At 41.6% G+C, this 21,522-nt stretch overlaps 1 protein-coding gene across 1 annotated transcript; it reads left to right on the forward strand.

Moving 5' to 3' along the window:
• Positions 1 to 689: 689 nt before the first annotated feature.
• LOC138621299 (oxysterol-binding protein-related protein 3-like) lies at positions 690 to 20,520 on the forward strand. The gene is made up of 22 exons (XM_069699252.1): positions 690 to 773; positions 7,980 to 8,149; positions 8,651 to 8,767; positions 9,578 to 9,631; positions 9,720 to 9,833; positions 10,018 to 10,170; positions 10,313 to 10,403; positions 10,604 to 10,707; positions 10,894 to 10,983; positions 11,094 to 11,253; positions 11,386 to 11,510; positions 11,609 to 11,740; positions 12,566 to 12,659; positions 13,543 to 13,778; positions 14,568 to 14,705; positions 15,249 to 15,312; positions 16,492 to 16,570; positions 16,768 to 16,912; positions 17,452 to 17,596; positions 17,726 to 17,852; positions 19,250 to 19,372; positions 19,694 to 20,520. The coding sequence occupies exons 2-22, from the start codon at positions 8,087 to 8,089 to the stop codon at positions 19,788 to 19,790; spliced, it is 2,451 nt and encodes an 816-aa protein (XP_069555353.1). The 5' UTR covers positions 690 to 773; positions 7,980 to 8,086; the 3' UTR covers positions 19,791 to 20,520.
• The last annotated feature ends 1,002 nt before the right edge of the window (positions 20,521 to 21,522 follow it).

The raw sequence follows: 21,522 nt of genomic DNA on the forward strand, positions 1-21,522 counted from the left end.
TAGAGCCATCTTTTGCAACCAAAATGTCTGAGGAAAAACTCATCAAACAATCTGTCATTGGACTATGCAGGGTATTAAGGAGTAATTGGCTCTATTTCTCCTACTGACAGTTGTTTACTTTTAAGAAAATGGTATGTTTGACTTTCTCTGACTTCTGAAGCCACTTAATTTACTCTTGTTTGACACACAGGTAAGTGTGATTGGAGTTTCAGAAAAAAGTGCCCTTCCTGCTTAAAGGAGCTGCCGTTTCTGTTGCCCAAATAAAAGAGCACACTGTAAGCTTTGACCACAAGGCCACAATGAACGTGGGGATGTAAAACGTATGTAATTTATGTTATACACAACTGAATATCTCATTTCAAAGTCAAAAGGTGCTGGTAGGTAAAACAGAAACATACAGTGATACTTTAACGTAAAGCACACAAAGTTTCACGTGACCTTTACGTCATTTACAGCTGCAATTTACCTGACTTCTTGCTGACTGACGCCAAACTCTCGCCTTAATTGTTTTATCTGTATGACATTTGTGTCTACGTCACACTGTAGCCAGTTCAAATACGCGTCCGCACAATCTCGCACTTCCCGCCCTCCTCGTCTTTCTCTTCGATTGCGATTGGCTGAGCAGCGCGTCACTCACTCCTGCCCACCGAGCAAAACCCCTCCCCGTCCACGACGCTCGGGAACTGAAGCGAGGAGGGAGAGTAGTCTGAAGCAGCCAGGTACTGTACCTCTCCACTATCAGAAGAGGATGCTGTAGCTTTCGACACAGAACCGTAAGCAATTTTTTTTTTAATTAAAAAAAAAAAAATTATTAATACTTATAACTCCTGTGAAATTCTATCGGTGTTTTTTGTTGTTGTTAATGTGTACCTTCCGTCTGAATTAAGCGGCTGAGTTGGCAGCGCTCCTGTGGTGTCTGCAAGTGAAATATCGCTTTCGATAGAATTATTAATGTCCTCCTTTTGACATTTGCAGCTCAATTAGTGTGCGAGAGTCCTTTCACACTCGCTCACTGTGGTGTCTGGGTTCTGTCGAGGCTGTGCGAGCGACGGATTCACGGCCACATGGAATATATTAGACATTTTGTCTGCGCTGACAAGTTTGAATTGCTGTGCTGGATGTTGGCAGCAGGAACAGAGCAGAGCTGTGAATCTAAACGGGACACCTGTGGTTACTCCCTACGGAGTTTGTCCCCATTAATGAATACTACGAACTACCATTTGTACATTTTATTCAGCGTGTTCGTGTTAGATATTAAGCAGAGGATGTAGTTTTTTTTTTTTTTTTTTTAAATGTGGATTTAAAGGTGCAGTATGTAAGATTTCTCTTTAAGCGTTCAACAGGTAACTTAAACTATCATCAGAATGGGAAGAAATCACAGTTTCGACACGATGCGAAAGACGTCTATGTTTAGTGTTGCAGAGATATCACCTAAAGTCAGCATGCTTACCACCTAGCCCCTTCTTATAATACCATCCCACACCTCAACAGGCGTTGGAGAGTCACCGTCCCGTCCAGTCGGTCCGCAGTCCAACTCGAGGAAGAATTAGTGCATTCTAACTTCCTGTTATAATGAATGAATTAGGAAACACAACGATGGCTGAAACTGTTGGCAAAACAAATGTCCGGTCCATTGGGCACACCAGGACCCAGATCGTGGTGGACCGTCAAAAAAATTCCTAAATTTTTTTTTTTTTTTTACCGAAGTAATTGGTCTCTTTAATGGGTCCTTTACCAGGGGAGCATGCCGCTGGTAGTTCCAGTCCTGATGAGTCCATGGCAGAATTGTTTTATTTGTACACCTCTGTATAACTTTACTGGCTGTTAATAAGTTAAGTTCGCGGTTTGTTCAGACCAGTGAGAGTAGCTGTACTGACCTTGTTGAATTAACTCGTCATCCGTCTGACAAACAGACCAGGCGTACTGGCCTCGTTTGGACCATTCAAAATGGAATTTTAGTGCAGCTAGTGTCAACGCAAACTGTACCAAAAAACTTTTCATATACTTTTCATATAGAGACCGTGATAGGTGAAATCCGTGAAGTAGTAACCTTTTTTTGTTTTACAATTATTATACAATGAAATACTCCATAATACATTGAAACCAAAGAACAAAACCTTTACTGGATGGTTTTGCTGTGGCTGTTTTCTTGCTCTGATGGTCTTGCTAAAAGTGGCGATAAGTAATATTGCAAATAAATTGATCGCTATGTTTTAGTGGCTGCACTGCTGGGTCCATACAATCGAGGTTTACAGTCATCAGTAAAAACTACTAACTACTAACTACTTGCACGGTCAGAATACGTATAATTTACCTAAATTGCCAAAACCGAGAACTGAGAGCAGACTGCCTGGACGCTACAGTACCACCTCTTGTGGCACCAAGTGGTATTACCAGACAGGATTTAAATCTCTAAGGACTTATATTGCACCTTTTTTTTAAAGTTGTTGTCTGTTCAGTGACAGTATATGAAATACATTTTATGATTTTCTTGTACAGTACAGAGGACAGTGTGTTTTCTGGGAGGCAGTTATTGTTGACTAATTTTTCAGAAAGAATCCGGTTTTCCCAGCTTCTCTAATTTGAATATTTACTAGTTTTCTTCGTTGACAGGAAAATAAATATGTTTGGATCAAACAAAAGTGTGTATTTGAAGACAACACTTTTGATTCTGTCAACGTTTGATGAACAATTTTCTGTATTTCTTTAAATTACTGATATATTTATCAAGAAATAAATTATCAGACGAGTTGATAATGAAAATAATTGTTGGTTACAGCTCTGCACGCGTTAGTTCCTGGTAAATGATCAGGACTCTTTCAGCCCTTTGACTTCCATGTTGCTTTTGTTGTGCTTGAGTGATTTTGTTTTTTTTAATGATAAAGGAAATCAATTCTTGGCATTAGCAGGTCCTAGTCCCGACAAGATCATTTTATGCACGAGTGGTGATTGCATCACTATCGCTGCGCCATTCACAGATTGCCTGTCGGTACACGTATCCAGTCCAGCACTCAAGTTAATGTAAACAAAACTGCACCCCTAAAGTTTTGTGTTAACATATCTAAACGGTGGGTGAAGCCGGTTAATAGTGATATTTCAATTGTAAAATATGTGAAGATTTTCTCATCCCAGACTAAAATGGATGAGAAGGATGTAAAATAGGTTCAATTATAGGTCCTATACCAACCAGACAGGCTTTAAAAGATCTACTGACAGTGGCTAAAAAAACATCCAAAACCATTTTTGTTATCAAATTGATTAAGGTTGGAAATACTTTTACCAGCACAAATGTCAGCTTTTCCAACTTCCAGCTTTTCTGTTGGGATGATTTTAAATGAAATACCTTCAGGTTTGGTTCAGCCGACTAACTGTCGGCTGTTCCTCGCCGCTCTCCCAGCACTCTCATGATCTCTGGCCAAAGGACGATTGCGCTACGCGTGTCAGTTTCTTTTTAAAAAAATTTTTGTCAAGTCTCAATCAGCTGATCACTGTCCAGCTAAAGCGTTCTTGTTTTGTTCCTGCCGCAACATTTTTTTGGGCGTAAACATCCAGCGTGGCCGACATGACTCACTGGGTTATCTCTGTCACTTTTCCTTTACACAACACCCACTTAAAAGCTGGTATATACAGAGCACTCCTGCCTTGACTAATACACCAAGTGGTCACTGAGAATAGTCTGCCTGTGGCTGTATGAGGTGAAAGGATGTTTTTGCCCTACTTCCATTCAGGCCAGCTGGTCAGCGCCAAGACTCGTGTGAAATTATGTTTCTGCTGGTAACGGTACCGGTTCCACAAATAGCCACCATGTTTTATGCGCTCAGATTTCTCATAAAGAACAAACAAACTAAATATATTCTCGCCTTTGCCTTGTGTTTTATGTATCCATAGCAACCTCTGATTGAGCAGACGCACAAAGTGTCCCTTGTCTCAGCAGGAAGCAAAAAAGACATCTTTTGTGATGCAGCTTTTCAGAAATATATTGGTCAGGAATCTAAAGGCGTGCTTAGTTTCAGGCTTGTTCTCTTTCTGTCTCGTTGTGCACATGAAAATAGCTTGAGTGTTGAATGGCATATTGGGGCTGCTCTGGGTGTCTTTGATCACTTGCTGTTACTTTTTTTTTTTTTGCTGTCTGCATACAGGAAACACAGGCACAATCTTTCTTTCAGATAAAACAAAAAGTTTAAAAAATAGCTTCAAACACATCAGTGCTATCAGCCATCATTATCATCATCATCATCATCATCATCAGCAGCAGCAGCAGCAGCCGCCATACACTCAGCCAGACATGATGTCAGAGGTCATACAAGCTAAGTGCTACCAACTCATTCAGAAACATATGCTGCCACACATCCCTTCTGCTATTTTCATTTCCAAAATTTGGGCTTTGATGGATGAAATAGCCAGATAAATATTGACAGATGTGCGTCCATTTAAAGCATCTCGTGCCGGATGCCTGTTTGATAATCGGTAGATCGTGCCCAGCTTTGACTCAGTAACTCTATAAAGAAGCTTTACCGGGAGATAGTGGCGCCTGATCGGAGGTAGAGCCACGGATGCACCATCTGCGAGGACCTTTTCGCAGCCCCAGTCAACCTGTAATGGCGAGGATGTACAAGCACGTGGACGGTCGGGTTCCTGGCCGTCCGGCTGTCGCACGAATATGTAGCAGAAAGCAGATGGATTGTCTGCTAAGTCAAAGTCTGTGTGTTTATCGTGCCAGAACTAGAAACTCCAGCCTGACAATTCCTCATGGTGAATAACAAGACTGGTCTTTGCTCTATGAACACCACAGGGCTTTCTGAATGGAAACCGAATGAACGTCTTTACTCAAACTGAAACCGTTTTAAAGTCCAATCTTGAGGAGAGGAGCTTTGTGGGGGGGGGAACTGTTGACATTGTAAGGTCTCTAGGGACTTTTTCCCTCCAGTCAAAAGAGAAAATATACTAATGGGTTGACTGTTAGACCACACAGGACTTAAGTTGCAATATGTTAGCCTCTGATCTAACACCTAGAGACAAATCACAATTCAGTCATCATTTGCATTTGTTCTATTTCGTCCTTCTTCTCATCAGCTGATCTCGTAAATTCTTTCACTTGTTTTAAAAATAGACAAAATAGTCACATTTCCAACACCTTTAAACCTTTTATTCCCTCGTTTGGGCCTGGTGACTCTGCGGCATTGGCCCTTGCCACGTGAATGACCCCCCTTTCCATCTTAACAGATCATTTACAAGGTATTTGTGTCATTAATGATTGACTCGCATCACGCAAGACCGAGGACAAAACCCCGACACTTTTAGTCTTGCAAGTGCAGAAGGCTCGGCAGTGTACCATCCTGCAGTAATAATCACTCAGTCGAGGTAAGTGGGGCACGCTGTGGGGTGTTCAGGGACTCGTCTCCGAGCTTCGTTTACGGTTTATCTGTGGCAAATAGTCCTCTGTAGCTGTTCAGCTCATCCACAGCTTTTACACGAGCTGTTAAGCCGGTGAGGTCAGGAAGTGTTGTGAGGTAGTGACACTTCAAACAACATCTAAGCACTGAGGCTGCAGCAGCTTTTGAGGTTTTGTTGTGAGGAAGTGTGTTGTTGAGAACTTTTGCTGCTGATTTGTATGAAAGGGAAAAAGACGGAGGAATGGAAGGCAGGGGCTGAGTGTGTTATGTAAAAATATATATATATTTTTTAAAAAATTTTTTTAATGCAGCTTCTGCCTTTACTCACCACTTATTGTGTTTACAGCCATGATTTGTAGTATTTGGTTGGAGCTGTAAATTCACAACTGAGGCCCCCGGGCTCCTCCACTCACATGGCAATACAATGTTTTGCGGTTGGATGCACCTTTTGTTGTTTAAAGTCGAGACCACATACAGGTGCGTGTCCACAGCTGGTGTGTGTGTGTGTGTGTGTGTGTGTGTGTGTGTGTGTGTGTGTGTGTGTGTGTGTGTGTGTGTGTGTGTGTGTGTGTGTGTGTGTGTGTGTGTGTGTGTGTGTGTGTGTGTGTGTGTGTGTGTGTGTGAGAGATGAATTCCCGCCTTGATTTATGTCCACAAAGCTTCAGATACAGTTTCAGACGCCTGGCATGTTGCAGCCTGAGAAGTGCAAACAGAACAGCTTGATGGCTTAATTCAAGTTCGCCAAGTTTATCATTTGAAGCCTTCCTTAAATACGCTGCGCGTCCTTTTAGCCGGTGCTCCAGAGCTGTGAAAGAAGTGTGGGCTGTCCGTGTGTTTCGGCCTGCTTTTGGCCCAGTGTTGACTGTAGCTAGCCTTGTGTTATGGTGTGTCGGGGGTATCGAAGCACGGCGCACATTCTTTCCTGTTGATGACTCATGTCCTGAGCATGGCGCTGACTGTAAGCGAGGCCTCGGGGAACTTCAGAACACACACACACACACACACACACACACACACACACACACACACACACACACACACACACACACACACACACACACACACTTGAACCATCAGAGCCCTGGCAGAGGGTGTTGCTCGCAGCATACTGAAAATCAAAAAGTTTACACACATTTGCGTGCATGCGAGCTCACGCACACAAAGCCCACAGGCATTCCCTCACTGTGTTAATCACCCAGGCAACGATGTGCCTCCCCCCTATCCCCTCTCCCCTCCCTCACATGCATCCATGGAAACACAGGTCTTTGACAGTACCAGCGTACAAAGGGAGTGGCATTAAAGCCCTCATAGAGGCGTAACGTACACAGCCAGGTTGGAGCATGTTATTTGCGGCCATGGGAGGAATGAATGTTACATCACAGAGGGAGGGTGGATGATCCCTGCTAACTCCATGCAGTGTAATTATGTTGGGGCATCAGGCAAAACTCTCAAAAATGCCAAGCAGAACAAAGTCTCTCTCTTTTTAGCTTTTTATTGTTCGTTTGGATTTTTTGATCTGGGCAGCTGATTTTCGTAAAATGATAACGAAGTGTCAACAAACAACTTTTTTTTTTTTTTAACTTCTCTTCTCTTGAAACTCACGACAAAATTTGAACAACTTATTGCAAAAATAAACCAACATTCTAGTTAAGCGGTGCGTGTCTGATCATGTAATGTTGTAAGATAAATGTGAGCTCACTTGGAAAAAGGCATCACGAGCTTCCTGACACAGCCGGAGCCGAACAACATTCGATCAGCACACGGAAGAAACATTCAAAGTTCACGTTCAAGTGTAAAATGCTGTTACAGGAGGAGGCTGTGGAAAGCAGCTGGTGGTGTAGCAGCAAGGATCCAGTTCTCTATTTCATAGTGTGCAGATGGAGCGAATGCAAACTGTATGTTTATAGGCTCCTTTGTGTTAAGGAAGGAACACAAGACTGTAAAACACCTGCGCGTGCCTGAACTACGGAACGTTTTATTAAATCTCAACCGTATAAATGATGGGGTCATTTCATCTTCTTTAGTGGAAGATAGGTAGTTTTAGAAATTTGACATAAACAATGTTAAAGTTACATCTGGAACGTGGAGCACAGAAATACTCTCTGGAGTTTTAATATTAAACTTCAATGCCAGTTGTCTTTGTTTGATGCTGCGCTCATCCCGAAGGCTTTTTGCTTTGCTGTATTGCTGATGCCCTCAAGCTTCTTTACCACTGGACCTTTGATCATAACACTTGTATGGTACTGCCATAGTTATAAATACTGACTGGGAGATTTTTTTTTTTTTTTTAAAGCCACTCGTGTGTGAGCACATCTGAAATCACATTCATTCAAAGTGTGTGAGAGCTCATGATCGTGATTGTATTCTGGATATTTGTGTCTAGCTTCCTTTAAACTACTTTAAGCTACTTTGGACTTTGGGGATTTCACAATTAGTCAGACACTCGGTGACTAAGAGAGTGAGTAATTGTTCCCGCTCTGTTTTGATCTGTTTTGTCTTGTTTACTGCTCCTGTCTGCTGCCACTGTTCTCTTTAAAACACGCCTAACCTTTGTGCTTTTTTTTTCCTTCTAACTTTTCTCTGCAGTGCTGACTGTCGGCGTGGCCTTCAAAGGTCAGAGTGATGCTCCTGGTGGTTCTGCCGTGATCTCTGCCGCTGCGGTTTCCTCACGAAGAAAATAACCTCGCGAAAAGATGACATCACCGTCACCCACTCACAGTGACAGCAGTGGCTCCTCTAAACATGACAACAACCAGGTATGTATATATGTGTAGTACGTGCATATATAGTTTGTGGTTACAGCCGCTGTTAACAATTTCAAAAGTGTGTTTTTCTCGTCAGTTAGTATCAGCTGACCTCTGACCTCTGACTTGCTGAATTTCAGTATGTCAAACAGTGTGTGTGTGTGTGTGTGTGTGTGTGTGTGTGTGTGTGTGTGTGTGTGTGTGTGTGTGTGTGTGTGTGTGTGTGCTGTCAAACAGATGGATTTGCTTTTCTTATTAATGGTTGTTCTCTGTGAGCAAACATTTAATTGTTCCTACAAATGCGAACCACACTCGTAAAACTCTGAAAATACCATAAGCGGAATAACACCGTTCTTACAATGACTGTAATTGTATTTACAACAATTTTGCACTTAAATGGTAGCTCCAACGATGAAGAAATGTGTACTGTTTGCATGCATACCTTTGTTATTTCAATGGAATGAAATCCACTGCCTGTCTCATGCTGTGTTGCCACTCTGTGTCTCCCTTCAGGACAGCTGGGAGATTGTGGAGGGGCTCAGAGGGGCTCCTGCCAACATACAGGAGCCGGAGAGACAGGAGGGATTTCTGCTGAAGAGGAGGAAGTGGCCCATGAAGGGATGGCATAAGGTGAGCACCTCACCAGACATCTTAAAGCCATGCTTAAAGCAGCGGCAGTGAGACACCACTGCAACCCTGCTGCTGTGTCGTATTGAACCAAAGACTTGTGTCACTCTGAACTTTATTGATTTTATTGATTGACAGACAGCGTACCATAAGGTTTTGTGCATATTTTCTGTTTTGTTACTCGAAGCCTATCATTCAGTTAGGTAAAGGAATACTGTAATCGTGGAGTAATGTTGTACATTTTCTTTATTGTTGTTCTCAAATTTAAACCAGCAATACTTCCATTCCTCCCTAAATATCTAACTAGAGACCTGACCTGTTGTCTTTTAATACCTCAAGCTATTTCCACATTTCCTCCTCTTCACGGTTTCAGTCCTCTGTATCTCCTTCTTTCCACTCTTTTTACTCCCAGCTGATTATACTGTAACCCTGACTCATCTTCCTCCCCCTCTTCCCTCTGTGAGTGTTCTCATGCAAACCTGGGAACTTCTGCCTTGCAACATGATGAGCCTCCACTTTAATATACCACATTTTAACTGATAAAGCGGCGTCAACTTCTGCCATTTCATTGTGAAACTAAAGAATGCTCGTAAGCTGCGGTTATGTCTGCATCATCCAACTGATCACTTATTTCACTGCTGCTTGTTGAATTTGAATGGCAGGGTCAAGGAGAAAGTGGTGGTATAAGTGCAAAGTTGCACAAAGTCTGCCTGCTGTTTTTGTTTGTGTTCAACTCTTTGTGTACCAGTGGGCGCAATAATGCTGCTGCTTCTGTGAATGAATATTGACGGAGTTTGTTTTCTTCCCACTTAGAGATACTTTGTGTTGGAGAAAGGCATCTTGAAGTATGCAAAGCGTGGAACTGATGTAGGTATCACCCCAGGAGTGCCATCTGTCTGTCTACACATACACACATGAACTAAATGCCAACCACAAACAAGTTGTTTTTGCACAGATGACGAAGGGAAAGCTTCATGGCTGCATAGATGTTGGCCTCTCCGTAATGTCAATCAAGAAGAAAGCCATGTGCATTGACTTGGACACAGAGGACAACATCTATCACCTAAAGGTAACCCTGGAGGCTCAAGATTTGTTGATTTAATGTTGTTTTGCTGTATGAGACGTGCACATATAAGCAAATGCCTCAACATTTGCAGGCTCTCTCTGTTCTTTCCTGTGCGTGTTTCATACTAAGACTTTCACAGGAGTTTTCTCCCAAGTTTCTGCTCCTAATTTGACTTCATGGCACCCAGGTGAAGTCTCCGGAGCTGTTTGAGGAGTGGATGTCAAAGCTGCGTCATCACCGTGTGTTTCGGCAGAACGAAATTGCGATGTATCCCCACGAGAGGCATCTCTTCCACCCCCACTCCTCGACCTCCCCCTCTCTTAATGACTCCTTTCGAAAAGTAAGTCTTCCCAGCGCTCCCTTGTAGGAGAAAATAAATATGTCTTCAATGTTACCGGGGGGAGGGGAAGAGGGGGGAGGGGGATATGTTACGTGAGATGATGTGTATCCCTTCTTTGCACCTGCCTGTCCATCCCAAACAGAGGGCTACTCTCACCAAGCAGGCGTCAGTCCACCAGGTTAAGATGAGCTCCTGGCTCCACTCCTCTGAGGACATGCACAAGTGCTGCAAAGGTGCGTCGCACTTTTATCTATTTCTCTCTGCTTTCTTGACTCACAAATTGTCTCCTGGCTTGCCTGTCGCTATGCCTTCTCTGCTGCTTTTCTGCCAGCGTGTCTCACTGCGGTGACTCTTTCATGCTCTATTTAATCTCTCGTCACCGTGCCCGCCTGCGCCCAAACTTTGATCTAATGATAATCCGTCTTTCACTCAGACTTGGAGGAATGTGAATCCTATCTGCTGGAACTCAACCTGCTGCTAAAGAGCATGGAGGTCCTCCACCGCACATACTCGGCTCCAGCCATCGGTGCACTACAAGTAAGCACAGGCACATGGATTAAGATAAGCATAGTGTTAAATGTGGAGGTGTTCTTAGTCAAACATGTCAAACCTTGTGGGTGTAACAGAAAAGTGGCTGACGTTCCCAGGGATTAAGAAATAACAGAATAATGGAAGTCATTTTGTTCCTAACCTCCAATATATCTACTTCTTGTGGTATCACAGGCGTCTACTTTTGACATCCCCAAAAAGGAGAAGAGGCCGAGGAGATGGCGATCCAAAAACAATGGCAAAGAAACCAAAGCAACACTACAGGTAAATGTTCAGCTTCTTTTTACAGCTGCTGTTTGATATTAATTTACAATCATTAAGCAGTGGGGATTAAGTGGAAAATAATGGCTCTCTTTTCTGTGTTTGTCTGACAGGTCCCGAGCTGTATCTCCTCCAAGTCGCCTCGCCTTCATGCCTCCAACCCCAACCTCTCCACCACTGAGTCAAACACCCAGGAGGTCTGCCCCGAATCACCAGACTCACCCACAGACGTGTCACGTCTACAACAGGACTTCTGCCGACTGGCCAACAACAGTGAGTCCCTGAGGAGATGCATTTACTGCACAGAAAGATGTACTTTTTTGTGTGTCTATGCGCTACATGGTAAGATAGTTTCCATGACAACTCTACACTTGCTATCTGTCTATGGCATTTGCTTCTCTCCAGTCCACGTCACGCTGAAGTCCACCTTTAGTTCCCTGGCAGCAGAAAGAGACAGACTGAGGCACACCATCGACATGAAGACCCCCCAGCCAGCTCAGGTCATGGGCCTGAAGACTGCCTATGCTTCAGTGAGTGACACTGTGACTAAATAGTAATTAGTCTTCATGACTTAGCCAGCAATGCCCGCCACCTATCACCACTAATTTCTCTCTTGTTATCCAATCAGGATTGTGCAGGACCCTCCCACTCCCTGGTCCACCAGGCCTCCAATGAGAGCAGAGCATCTATCCCAGAGTCGATATCAGAGTTCTTCGACGCTCAGGAGTACCTCGTCTCCTCTTCTTCATCTGAGAACGAGGTCAGACAATATCTGCTATCACTTTTTTCCCTCTTCTACATGTTCAACAACCAAATGCAGTTATCCATTATTCAGTCAATTTAATAACTCCAAACATCGTGTCTACACAGGAAGTGTAGCCCGAGCAGCATCTTTAGCAAGTGCTCCATCCGTGTGTCTACATACGAGGCATTCAGGTGCAGTGATGAGTGTGGGTCACCTGCGGCTTGGAAGCACTTAGAATTCAATACACAATGACTGTAGTTATGTGTGTAAAACAGAGAAAAATAGACTTGAAGCCTAAAAATAAGCATTCGGTCGCGGCTATGTGAGCTCGCGTGACATGCAGCTGTGTTGTCATAGAAGACTTTTGTTCTGTCAGACATGCGTGACACGGACGACTCAGAAACACTTTCTGTGTAAACGCGGTGTTAGTCTTCAAAGTTTGATTAAATCACAGTTACCCAGAGTGCAAAGTTACATCAGCAGACTACTTGATTTGTCAAAACTCAAAAGGCTTATTGAAAATGAGATTAAACAAAGAAAAAAATAGGCTGCAAATTGTTGTAATTAAAAAATACAGCCAGCAAATAGTTTGCATAGCTGCTTGATAACTGACACAAATGATTGAAATTAGTGAATTGACAAATTGTTTTAACAGTCGTCAGACAAATTGTAAAGTCTACTTTCATGGAACTTGCGTAATAAACATAATCTTTTTCTTAATATGTTTTCTTTCCTGAAGATGCAAAGACTTTTAGATGTGTCTGTTTTTGTCCTTTGATTCTATAAACTGGTGGCTGACTGACCTTTTATCATTGATTTTTTTTTTTTTTTTGTCTCCAGGTGTCCGACGATGACTCGTATATCAGTGATGTCAGTGACAGCGTCTCCATGGATACCTACAGCAATGAGGGCGGCAGTGAGAGACACAACTCCGGTACATGATACAGTAACAAGTTGTGTGTGTGTGTGTGTGTGTGTGGTCATACTAACTCCCTCGACGGACATAGAGTCAGTGTAAAGAAACTGTATGTGTGTTTTTCTGAAAGTCTCGGTATCAAATAAATTACGATTGTCTGGAATATGTGAAATTATCTCACTTGCTGAGAGAATGTGTTGAGCATGACCACTTTCAACTTCCAGACATGTGCACAAACCCAGCGTGATGTTTCATTATGCAGTATGTGACAAAGCATCTGTGAATAATCATCATTAATTCAATGCTGCAGTTGATGTTATTTTTATGTTTTTACTGCATAAACCTTTGCCTCCAGGTAACGTTAAACAGAAGAAACAGAATTTAATGAAATCCTTCTGTTTCAAATGCAGATGTTGTTTTCATCTAGATTTTGCAGCCTATGCAAACAAAGGAGAAAATTTGGTTTTTAAAATTTAGATTTAGATTTTGTGGCCAATGGGGTTTCGAAGACTAATGCTAGTTCAATCAATATTGTTGTATTGAAGCTGATAAAGTGCAAAATTTGAGTAAAACTTTTACATTTGTATTGAACAATTATTTTCCCAAAAAACACAACAGAGCAGTCAAACATTTCCCCTAATAATTGCCTTATTTGCATTTAAAGAGCATTCAGACCTTCATGGGAAACCAAAATACTCAGGTCTGCTACTGTTTGTTCACATTGGATGAAAGTGCCTCCTATGGAGCTACAAATGTTTTGTTTTTTTAACATTGAGACTTTACAGCATCTGTCCTTTGGACGAGGTGCATATTCATGAAAGCTGTCTCGCGTTTCAGCTCTAACACAGGCTCTTGTCTCACCTGTCACCTCCTCCTATGTCATCCCATGTCCCTCCTCCAGTCAGCAGCGTGGTGACCCTGCCTCGTCGGCGCTCCACGCTGCCCTCTCCCAGTCCCACCAGCACCGTGAGCCTGTGGAACATCCTGAGAAACAACATTGGGAAGGACCTGTCCAAGGTGGCCATGCCAGTGCAGCTCAACGAGCCCATCAACACCCTGCAGCGGTTGTGTGAGGAGCTGGAGTACAGCGACCTGCTGGACACCGCCAATCAGACGCAAGACCCTTACCAGCGCATGGTGATTACAAGAAAACTTATTGATATTTCATCTACAATCCTGTTACCGTTTACTAATTCTACTGAAACACTTGAGATAGGCCAATGCACTCACAGCCTCATAGGAATACTGATGCATTATGGAAGAAAAAAAACACTCATTTCAGTTATAGTCTGCTGACATGCATGTTTGATAGATAGATATATACTTTATTAATCCCTCAGAGGGAAATTTTTTATAAACACTCGCTTGGAAAAAGACATCAGAAAAGCAAAAATGCTGATATGTGAGTGAGTTTTGAGCACAGTGCTCTTCCTCTGGCAGTATTTTGAATGCTGCTCTGATATTTGTCTTTTAGTCTGAGTGTGCTTTTGTCGGCGGCTTGGATGAATATTTCATTTTCTGCAAGGAAGATGTTTTTCAGCCGTCTTTTTGACAGAGTGTTTGATGCTTGCTAGCAGTCAAATCCACACACACTGGTTACAAAGACACGCTAAAGTACATAACAGTGTATGCACCCCCTACATAATGCACACGCAGCACTAAGGTGTGTTAATAACACACACACACACACACACACACACACAGTTTCTATCACGTACATTAATCTATTTAAATACATTGCTCACACAATATTACCTGCACATACTGTATGTGCTCACAGTCCCATACTGACGTGTCATTTACACACCAAGGCATATATGACAACTCTTTGAGTAAACATATGTTTTTAGAGAGAATATCATGTATTTCTTGTCTGGAAAACACAGAGCAGATGCTGATCTATCTTCTTCATATTTCCTTACGCAGGTGTATGTTGCAACATTTGCAATATCTGCCTATGCATCCACCTACCATCGGGCAGGAAGCAAACCCTTTAACCCCGTCCTGGGAGAGACGTACGAGTCCGACAGACCTGATAAGGGCTTCAGGTTTATAGCTGAACAGGTAGACGTCACAAAGTTTACATATGACACTGAATTAGAGTTCGTTCTCGCAAAAGATGGACTACTACATACAACCCTCTTGTAATTTATAAAAAGACAGAAAACATCCAGTCAGATTTTCTTGCTAATTAAATGTGCTGTATATTTTATCTCTTTGTAATTAAGTTAAATGTGCAGAATTTTTTTACACACTGATTTGGAAATCTCTAATTAAATGTGACACCTTGTTTAGGTTGGCTTATGTCAGAAAAATCTGCTAAAACCTTGTACACTGGATGAATAGCGCCCTCTACCTGTTGAAATAACTCAAGTCTTCTTGGGGAAAAAAAACCAACAGTCGAGAAGGGATCACTATAAAGCAGTGAAGACGTGTCTTGTTCGTATACAGTAATTATACTGATCCCTCAAAATACATGAAGCAACAGTTTTATAGCTGGTAAAAAGTTACAGGAGTCACCTTTCAAACCATTTAGCCGTTGAATGAATACACTGAAAAGCTTTTGATTAAAGGGCTTTCTTATTGTCTTTTCTCTCCACATCCCAGGTGAGTCATCACCCACCTGTGTCAGCATGTCACTCTGATTCAAAGAACTTCACCTTCTGGCAAGGTGAGCATGAGAGAGCATGCTTTGACAAAAACACTGTTTGCTGAGTGTTGTGGGTTATGTTTAAGGTGCAAACTGGTACTGTGGAAGACTTAAATACTGAGTTCCCACGGGTCAGGGAATTTCATTGAATATTAGGGAATTTTTAAAACTCTTCTCCAGACAGGCAAAGTCCAGGGATTTTATCTTTTTTTTTTGGGCCAAGTCATGGAATATAAGGCAATTTTGTTTGCATGTTTAAATTTTAGTTGTCCTTTATCATCGTATAATATTTTCCATGTAGTCTTTTTTTTTTTATGCTGTATTTTATGTTGCTGTATTGTGTCAGTAGTTTTATCCCCTGTACATTTGTGAACTACTGGCAAGCACTTCAGTAAAGATATGCCTTTTTTTTTGTACCTGCTTAGAAAGGCAAACATGAGAGGAAAATGTCAATTTCAAGAGCTTTGGTTACAAAATGATGACTTCAAAGACTGCGTGATAAAAATAGATGACAGAAAGCTAAACATTTTAAGTTTTTAAAAGTGCTATAGATATATCAAATGTGGAAGAGCGGCTCTTTCTGGCTTCTTACTGCTCCCATTTGAAAAAAAGTTTCTACACTGCAAGTTTTTCAGTGTCAGTGTGTTTATAAGGGTGCATAGGCCTAGATGTGCGTGATCATAATTGTGCAGTAGGTTTAAGCAGGGGAACATTTTGCAGTGAAAATGCCTGTGAGCCTACAAATTAATGGGAATAAAATAATGTGTCTGTTTCTTGTCTGTTCAGCACGACAGCCTCTTTTTCTGTTTACCATAGGTCACTGACTATAAAGCTGAAATTCCATGAAAGTTTTGGAAAAGTCAGGAAATTGAAATTTCAGTTAGAGTGTGAAACCTGTAGATAACCTCATTTGGCCTCGCGATCACTGTAACTTTCCACCGTGGTAATGAAGTGCTGGATATTTACACTAACAAATTACTGCGCAGATTTTACTAGTGTGACCTAATTTGTGAATCTGATGCTTTAATCTGTTCAAGAACAACTGGACAGCTATTGACTTTGGACTCGTACCTTGTTTGCGTTTCCCTGTTTACATAAATTCTGAAGCGGAAAAGACGACATTCTTTGCAGATAAACAACCTTGAAGATGTAATTTCAAATAATCTGGCAGTTATTATTTTGTGATCATTTTTCTTTTAGATGTTCGATGGAAGAATAAATTCTGGGGAAAATCCATGGAAATAGTTCCCATGGGAACCACCCATGTCACACTACCTGCGTAGGTCCTTTTCTCCGTTACCTATTCTGCGTGGGTGTGTGTTTGTGTGTACATGACTGTGTATGTTTCATATGAGTCTCCACATCATTATGTACAGTGTAGGCTCTATGCGTAGAAAAGAAAAGGAAAAAAAAAGTGTGAAATGAATCGAATGTGCTTTCGACACACTAAGTGCTACATCTGTGTGATTTCTTCAGATTTGGGGACCACTACGAATGGAACAAAGTGACGTCCTGCATCCATAACATCCTGAGTGGCCAACGCTGGATCGAACACTACGGAGAGATGGCCATCAAAAATATCAACAGTGACGCCTGCCAGTGTAAAGTAACATTCATCAAGGTCAGGAAACACGGATCCGTAAATCACTGTCTGTACTCAAAGTGTCTGCTACACCTGTGAATGACAGAAGTGGATTTTTATACAATGACCGATTGATTTTTAGAGGAATGGAAAATTTAAATAAATGAAATTCTTCAGTGCTCCTTCAGAGGATTTCTTATGTATTATACAGATAAACTGGGTAGTTATACAAAACTCCACTCTTCTTGTTATTACGGTTGGTTGGAGTTCAGCATGTGTGATTGGAGCGTCATCATCCTCTAAGCAGACAGTTTATTCACAACTGTTAAAAGATTATTACAGTTTTCTTTGGTGCAATGCTGCCTCTTAAAGCAAACGTGTACGTTTAGCATGCTGGAGCATCAGTCAGGACAAACAGCGCCATCTACTGGATAAAGGAAGAACATTAAGACAAGCGTTGGAAACCAGGCAGATTAGAAAAGTCTCGATGATACAAACGATGTCTGCTCACATTTTATGTATTACACTTTTTCTATCCTTTAAAAACATACTAATGATTTCCATTTTGTCTTTATTAGGCAAAACCATGGATCTCCACAGTGGATGAGATAGAGGGTGTGGTTACAGATTCAACTGGAAAAGTGGTGTACTCCATTTTTGGAAAATGGCACGAGTCGGTGTTTCAAGGAGACCCACCTTCTGCCACATGTATCTGGAGAGCAAGTGAGTGATTGGTCCCTTGTAATGTCAAGGTTTTACACCAGGGTACTTCAATCAAGCTGCACAGCTGACCGTGACATGACATCACAGCTGTTCATTATTTTGTTTTTTTTTACATGTGTCTGTGTGTAGACCCCATGCCAGAGGACCAACAGCAGTTCTACGGCTTCACCCAGTTTGCAGTGGAGTTAAACGAGCTGGACTCCACTTTAAAACCGCTGCTGCCCCCCACAGACACACGCTTCAGGCTGGACCAGAGGTCGGCACTCTTAAGCTCTTATTTATCACAATTTCTGTGTGCACACACCATCACTGTCCATTTAGATCTTTTATGCTTTATTTTTTTAAATTCCTGATTAGCATGTACAATCTGGCCTGATGGTCTATGCAGATGGTCCTGTATAGGCGAAATGGATTTAAAGCTTGTTATTAATCTGACTATTTGGTCCCAAACATTTTTTTTTTTACCCTCCATAATTTCCAGATGCCAAGCCTGGTTTAGCCCATGAGTAATGACCATTACCATGGCAACCGATGAAGGGAGTTTAGATCAAACAAGATGAAGTTACAAGAATGCCAATATAATGCCAAGAATGTCATAGATTCCAAAGAATTCAGCTTGGGAGAATAACACTGATATAAAAAGTTATGTCATTTAAACCTCCCTCAATGAGTTAAGCCAAGTCAAAATTAGATATAAAGCTCATTTAGAAACAACCACAGCTGACCAAAGTGCTGTACAAACAAAATAACAGAATCCATAAGACAACACCATAACAACAGAAAAAACAGAAAAAGTAAATAGAAGTTCTCATTATGCAAATCAAATAATTAAAGCAATAAGACGAAAACAATAAAAGAAAATTAACTCTCATACAGCCCATGAAAAAAAAAAAGATGTGTTTTAACACAGGATTTATAAACAGGCAGTGAAGGGATCAGCCTCACGTTCAGAGGGTTTGGAGGCTTCAACTGCAGTTTGTTCTTGTTAAAAGACAAACCGCAGCATTATGGACCAACTGTATGTGCGAGAGGTAGTCCTGGCTAACACCAACATCAAAGGCATTACATCATAAAAGCATGTATAACCCTCTCAAAACCATTATATGATAAAAGCGGCTTGACTTTGGATAAAAGCCTCAGTCAGAAACAGCAATTTTCTTTGTCCAATTTAAACTGATTGTCCATTATCAGACTCAGATTTTCTAAATGTACCCATATGAGAGGCATCACAGAAACTTCCAAGTTTATTCTCATTTAAGTTTTCAAAAATGTAAAACCATCCAAGCTTCGATGTCCTTGAGACAGAGATGGTCAACACAAGTAGGTCATTCTTTTTTATTTTTTAAACTAATCTGGAAAAAAAAAATAGCTTTTACAATGTGAATGAAATCTGCAGATACTTTACAGAGGTACCAAAGCTTTAGAGTAATTGTATTTACAACGGCATGTTCCAGACAACTCTGACCAAGTGACAATAAAAACCGTGATCATTCATGAGCTACTACGGGACATGAAGTCAGCTGCGACTAACCCTTTTGCGACCACCAATAAGGAGAGAAGCCAGAGTTTTCCTACTGGTGTGAGATGATACTCTAGTAGGACCAAGTTTCTTCTGTGGTCCATCCCGACATACTCTCCGTGTTCTTCTTCCAGGCTGCTGGAGGAGGGTAACATAGAAGCAGCTGAGGAGCAGAAACAGAGGATAGAGCAGCTCCAGAGGGAGAGGAAGAAAGTGCTGCAGGACAACAACACGTCACACCAGCCGTGCTTCTTCAAGTACGCTGCTCTTCTTTTGTCTGCAAACGTATGAGTCTTTGTGTGCAGTCAGACACAGTGTTCACATGTGTTTTTCCATGTAACTGGTCCGTCGCATGATCAGAGATCGCCTCCCCAGCAGCCGCTGTGCGTTGTGTTACTGTGAACAATAATGTGGCCGTTAAAGGAACTGCTGAGCTCATGACAACAAAATAAATAGATCATTGTTGTAATTTAAAACGCTGAACAGTTCACTGATTTTATTTCATTTAAAATGTGACTGACCCATCATTTAAGCTGTCTCAATCACGATAAACAATTCAGTTTGTGTTGTGTCGACAGAAAGTCGAAGGACGACACGTGGGTGAGCAACAACACGTACTGGGAGCTGCGCAGAGACCCCGGCTTCAGCAAAATGGACTTCCCTGTGTTGTGGTGACCTCCGGATTTAACCAAACCTCTCCACTCCAACGTACCGCAGAGAGGGAAGTGTAAAACTGAACTGAGACTAGCCTCCAAGTGTCCTGACCTGGTTAACATGAATTGCTCCATGTCATGATAACCTAAATCCATATGGACTTCCTGCTTCCTCCTTCAGGACCGCGGAGAGACTTCTGCTTGTTTTATTTTTGTTGTTTATTATGGTCCTGCGTTTGGGCACATTTTCTCGTCTTTTAACTGTAATTTACACAGTGTCCGTGTTGACTAAAGATGCATATCACTATGTCAGCATTTACCAAAGTGCCTTTTATTGCAGTGCTGCGCTCACTCGATGAACTGCTGTAGCAGTTATGCAAAAAAAACACAAAAAAAAACACTTTTATTCAGAGACTAAAAACATTTGGATGATGTCAGTGTGATACTTCACTGGAGACGAAAGCATCACGGTTGGACGTGAACTTGTGCAAAAGGTCTAAACTTGCTCATGTGTTCTTCCTTTCGAGTCCACGTCAGACTCGAGGAATTTCTGATCACGTCAGCCGTGTGCTGATCAGAGGTTCCATTATAAAACAGGAAGTTACGCCTTTTTCAGTACGTTGCCTTGTTATAATCGGTCATGACTACCTATCATAGGGCATACAGTTGGATACAGTTTTTCACTGAGGAAAACAGCAATAATACTCCATGTTGAAAGAACATAATAAACTGTACAAAGAATGAGTAAGTAACCTTGTGTCACAACTGTGTTTGATATGTGGTATGCACAAGTCACAAAATAACGCACAAAACCAGTGTGAAAGCGATCACCTTGGTCCAAGAAACCCATAAAACCGCAAGATGACGAGCACCAATCATGGCAACGCTACTCGAACACGACTTTCCAGTGATCCAAACAGAGTTGTTGCTTCTTCTTAGTATGAAACTTCACTTACAAGAGAGTTGAAGAGCGACTGGCTGCTTGCGATTTGTGAATGTTGCCACCAACATGATGCTCATTCATTCCTAATACTAAAAATGCATTTATTTGAATAAAAATCTTTGCGATTATAACTTTAAGAACTAATTATAAGGCAGCTGCATCATAATAGTTTTTACCTTTTGGTGCTACCCTATATTTTATATTTCAGAGGGAAATATTGTACTTTTGATTCTAGTTACAATACAATCAATCATACATTTTTTACAACTTTACCTGTTTATCCTTTGCAGGGTTGTGGTAGCTTGAAGTGAATCGCAGCTCACTATAAACTCTGTGGTAGACTGGTGACACTCCCACACAGAAAGATGTCAGCTGGTCGTCAGGTTTTTACTAAAAGCTTCGACCTGTGGCAGCCTAGATTTGATATTTCTCAAATTTCCTCACGTTTTCTTATTGCCTCTGCTTCTTCCCCCTCATCCTTTACAAAATCTTCTCTGTGTTATCTTTCACTGGGATTATCTTTCTCCACAGAAACATGTAAACACCATTGACATGTCATAATTTTTTTTATGTTCAGCTATGGAAAACAATCACGTACGTGTAGTGCGTATGTACCAAAATATATTTGGAGTTATGTTTCTGTCCACCTGACTTGCATACAATTCAAGACCAATATTTTTGCCTCTTTTAGCTTAGTTTTGGCTCTCTACCATCTCCTGGAGGACAAGTCTGCTTTTAATGCTGTAGTTTTATTCGCCAACTACTGTAGTTGCTAACTGAGTTTCTTTGCTGCTAAGTGCTGAGCAGGTAG

Source organism: Brachyistius frenatus, unplaced genomic scaffold (genome assembly GCF_029030835.1).
Source record: "Brachyistius frenatus isolate BFR_SWC_R1_liver_20210118 unplaced genomic scaffold, ASM2903083v1 Contig_2, whole genome shotgun sequence".
In the NCBI taxonomy this organism is placed as follows: domain Eukaryota; kingdom Metazoa; phylum Chordata; class Actinopteri; family Embiotocidae; genus Brachyistius; species Brachyistius frenatus.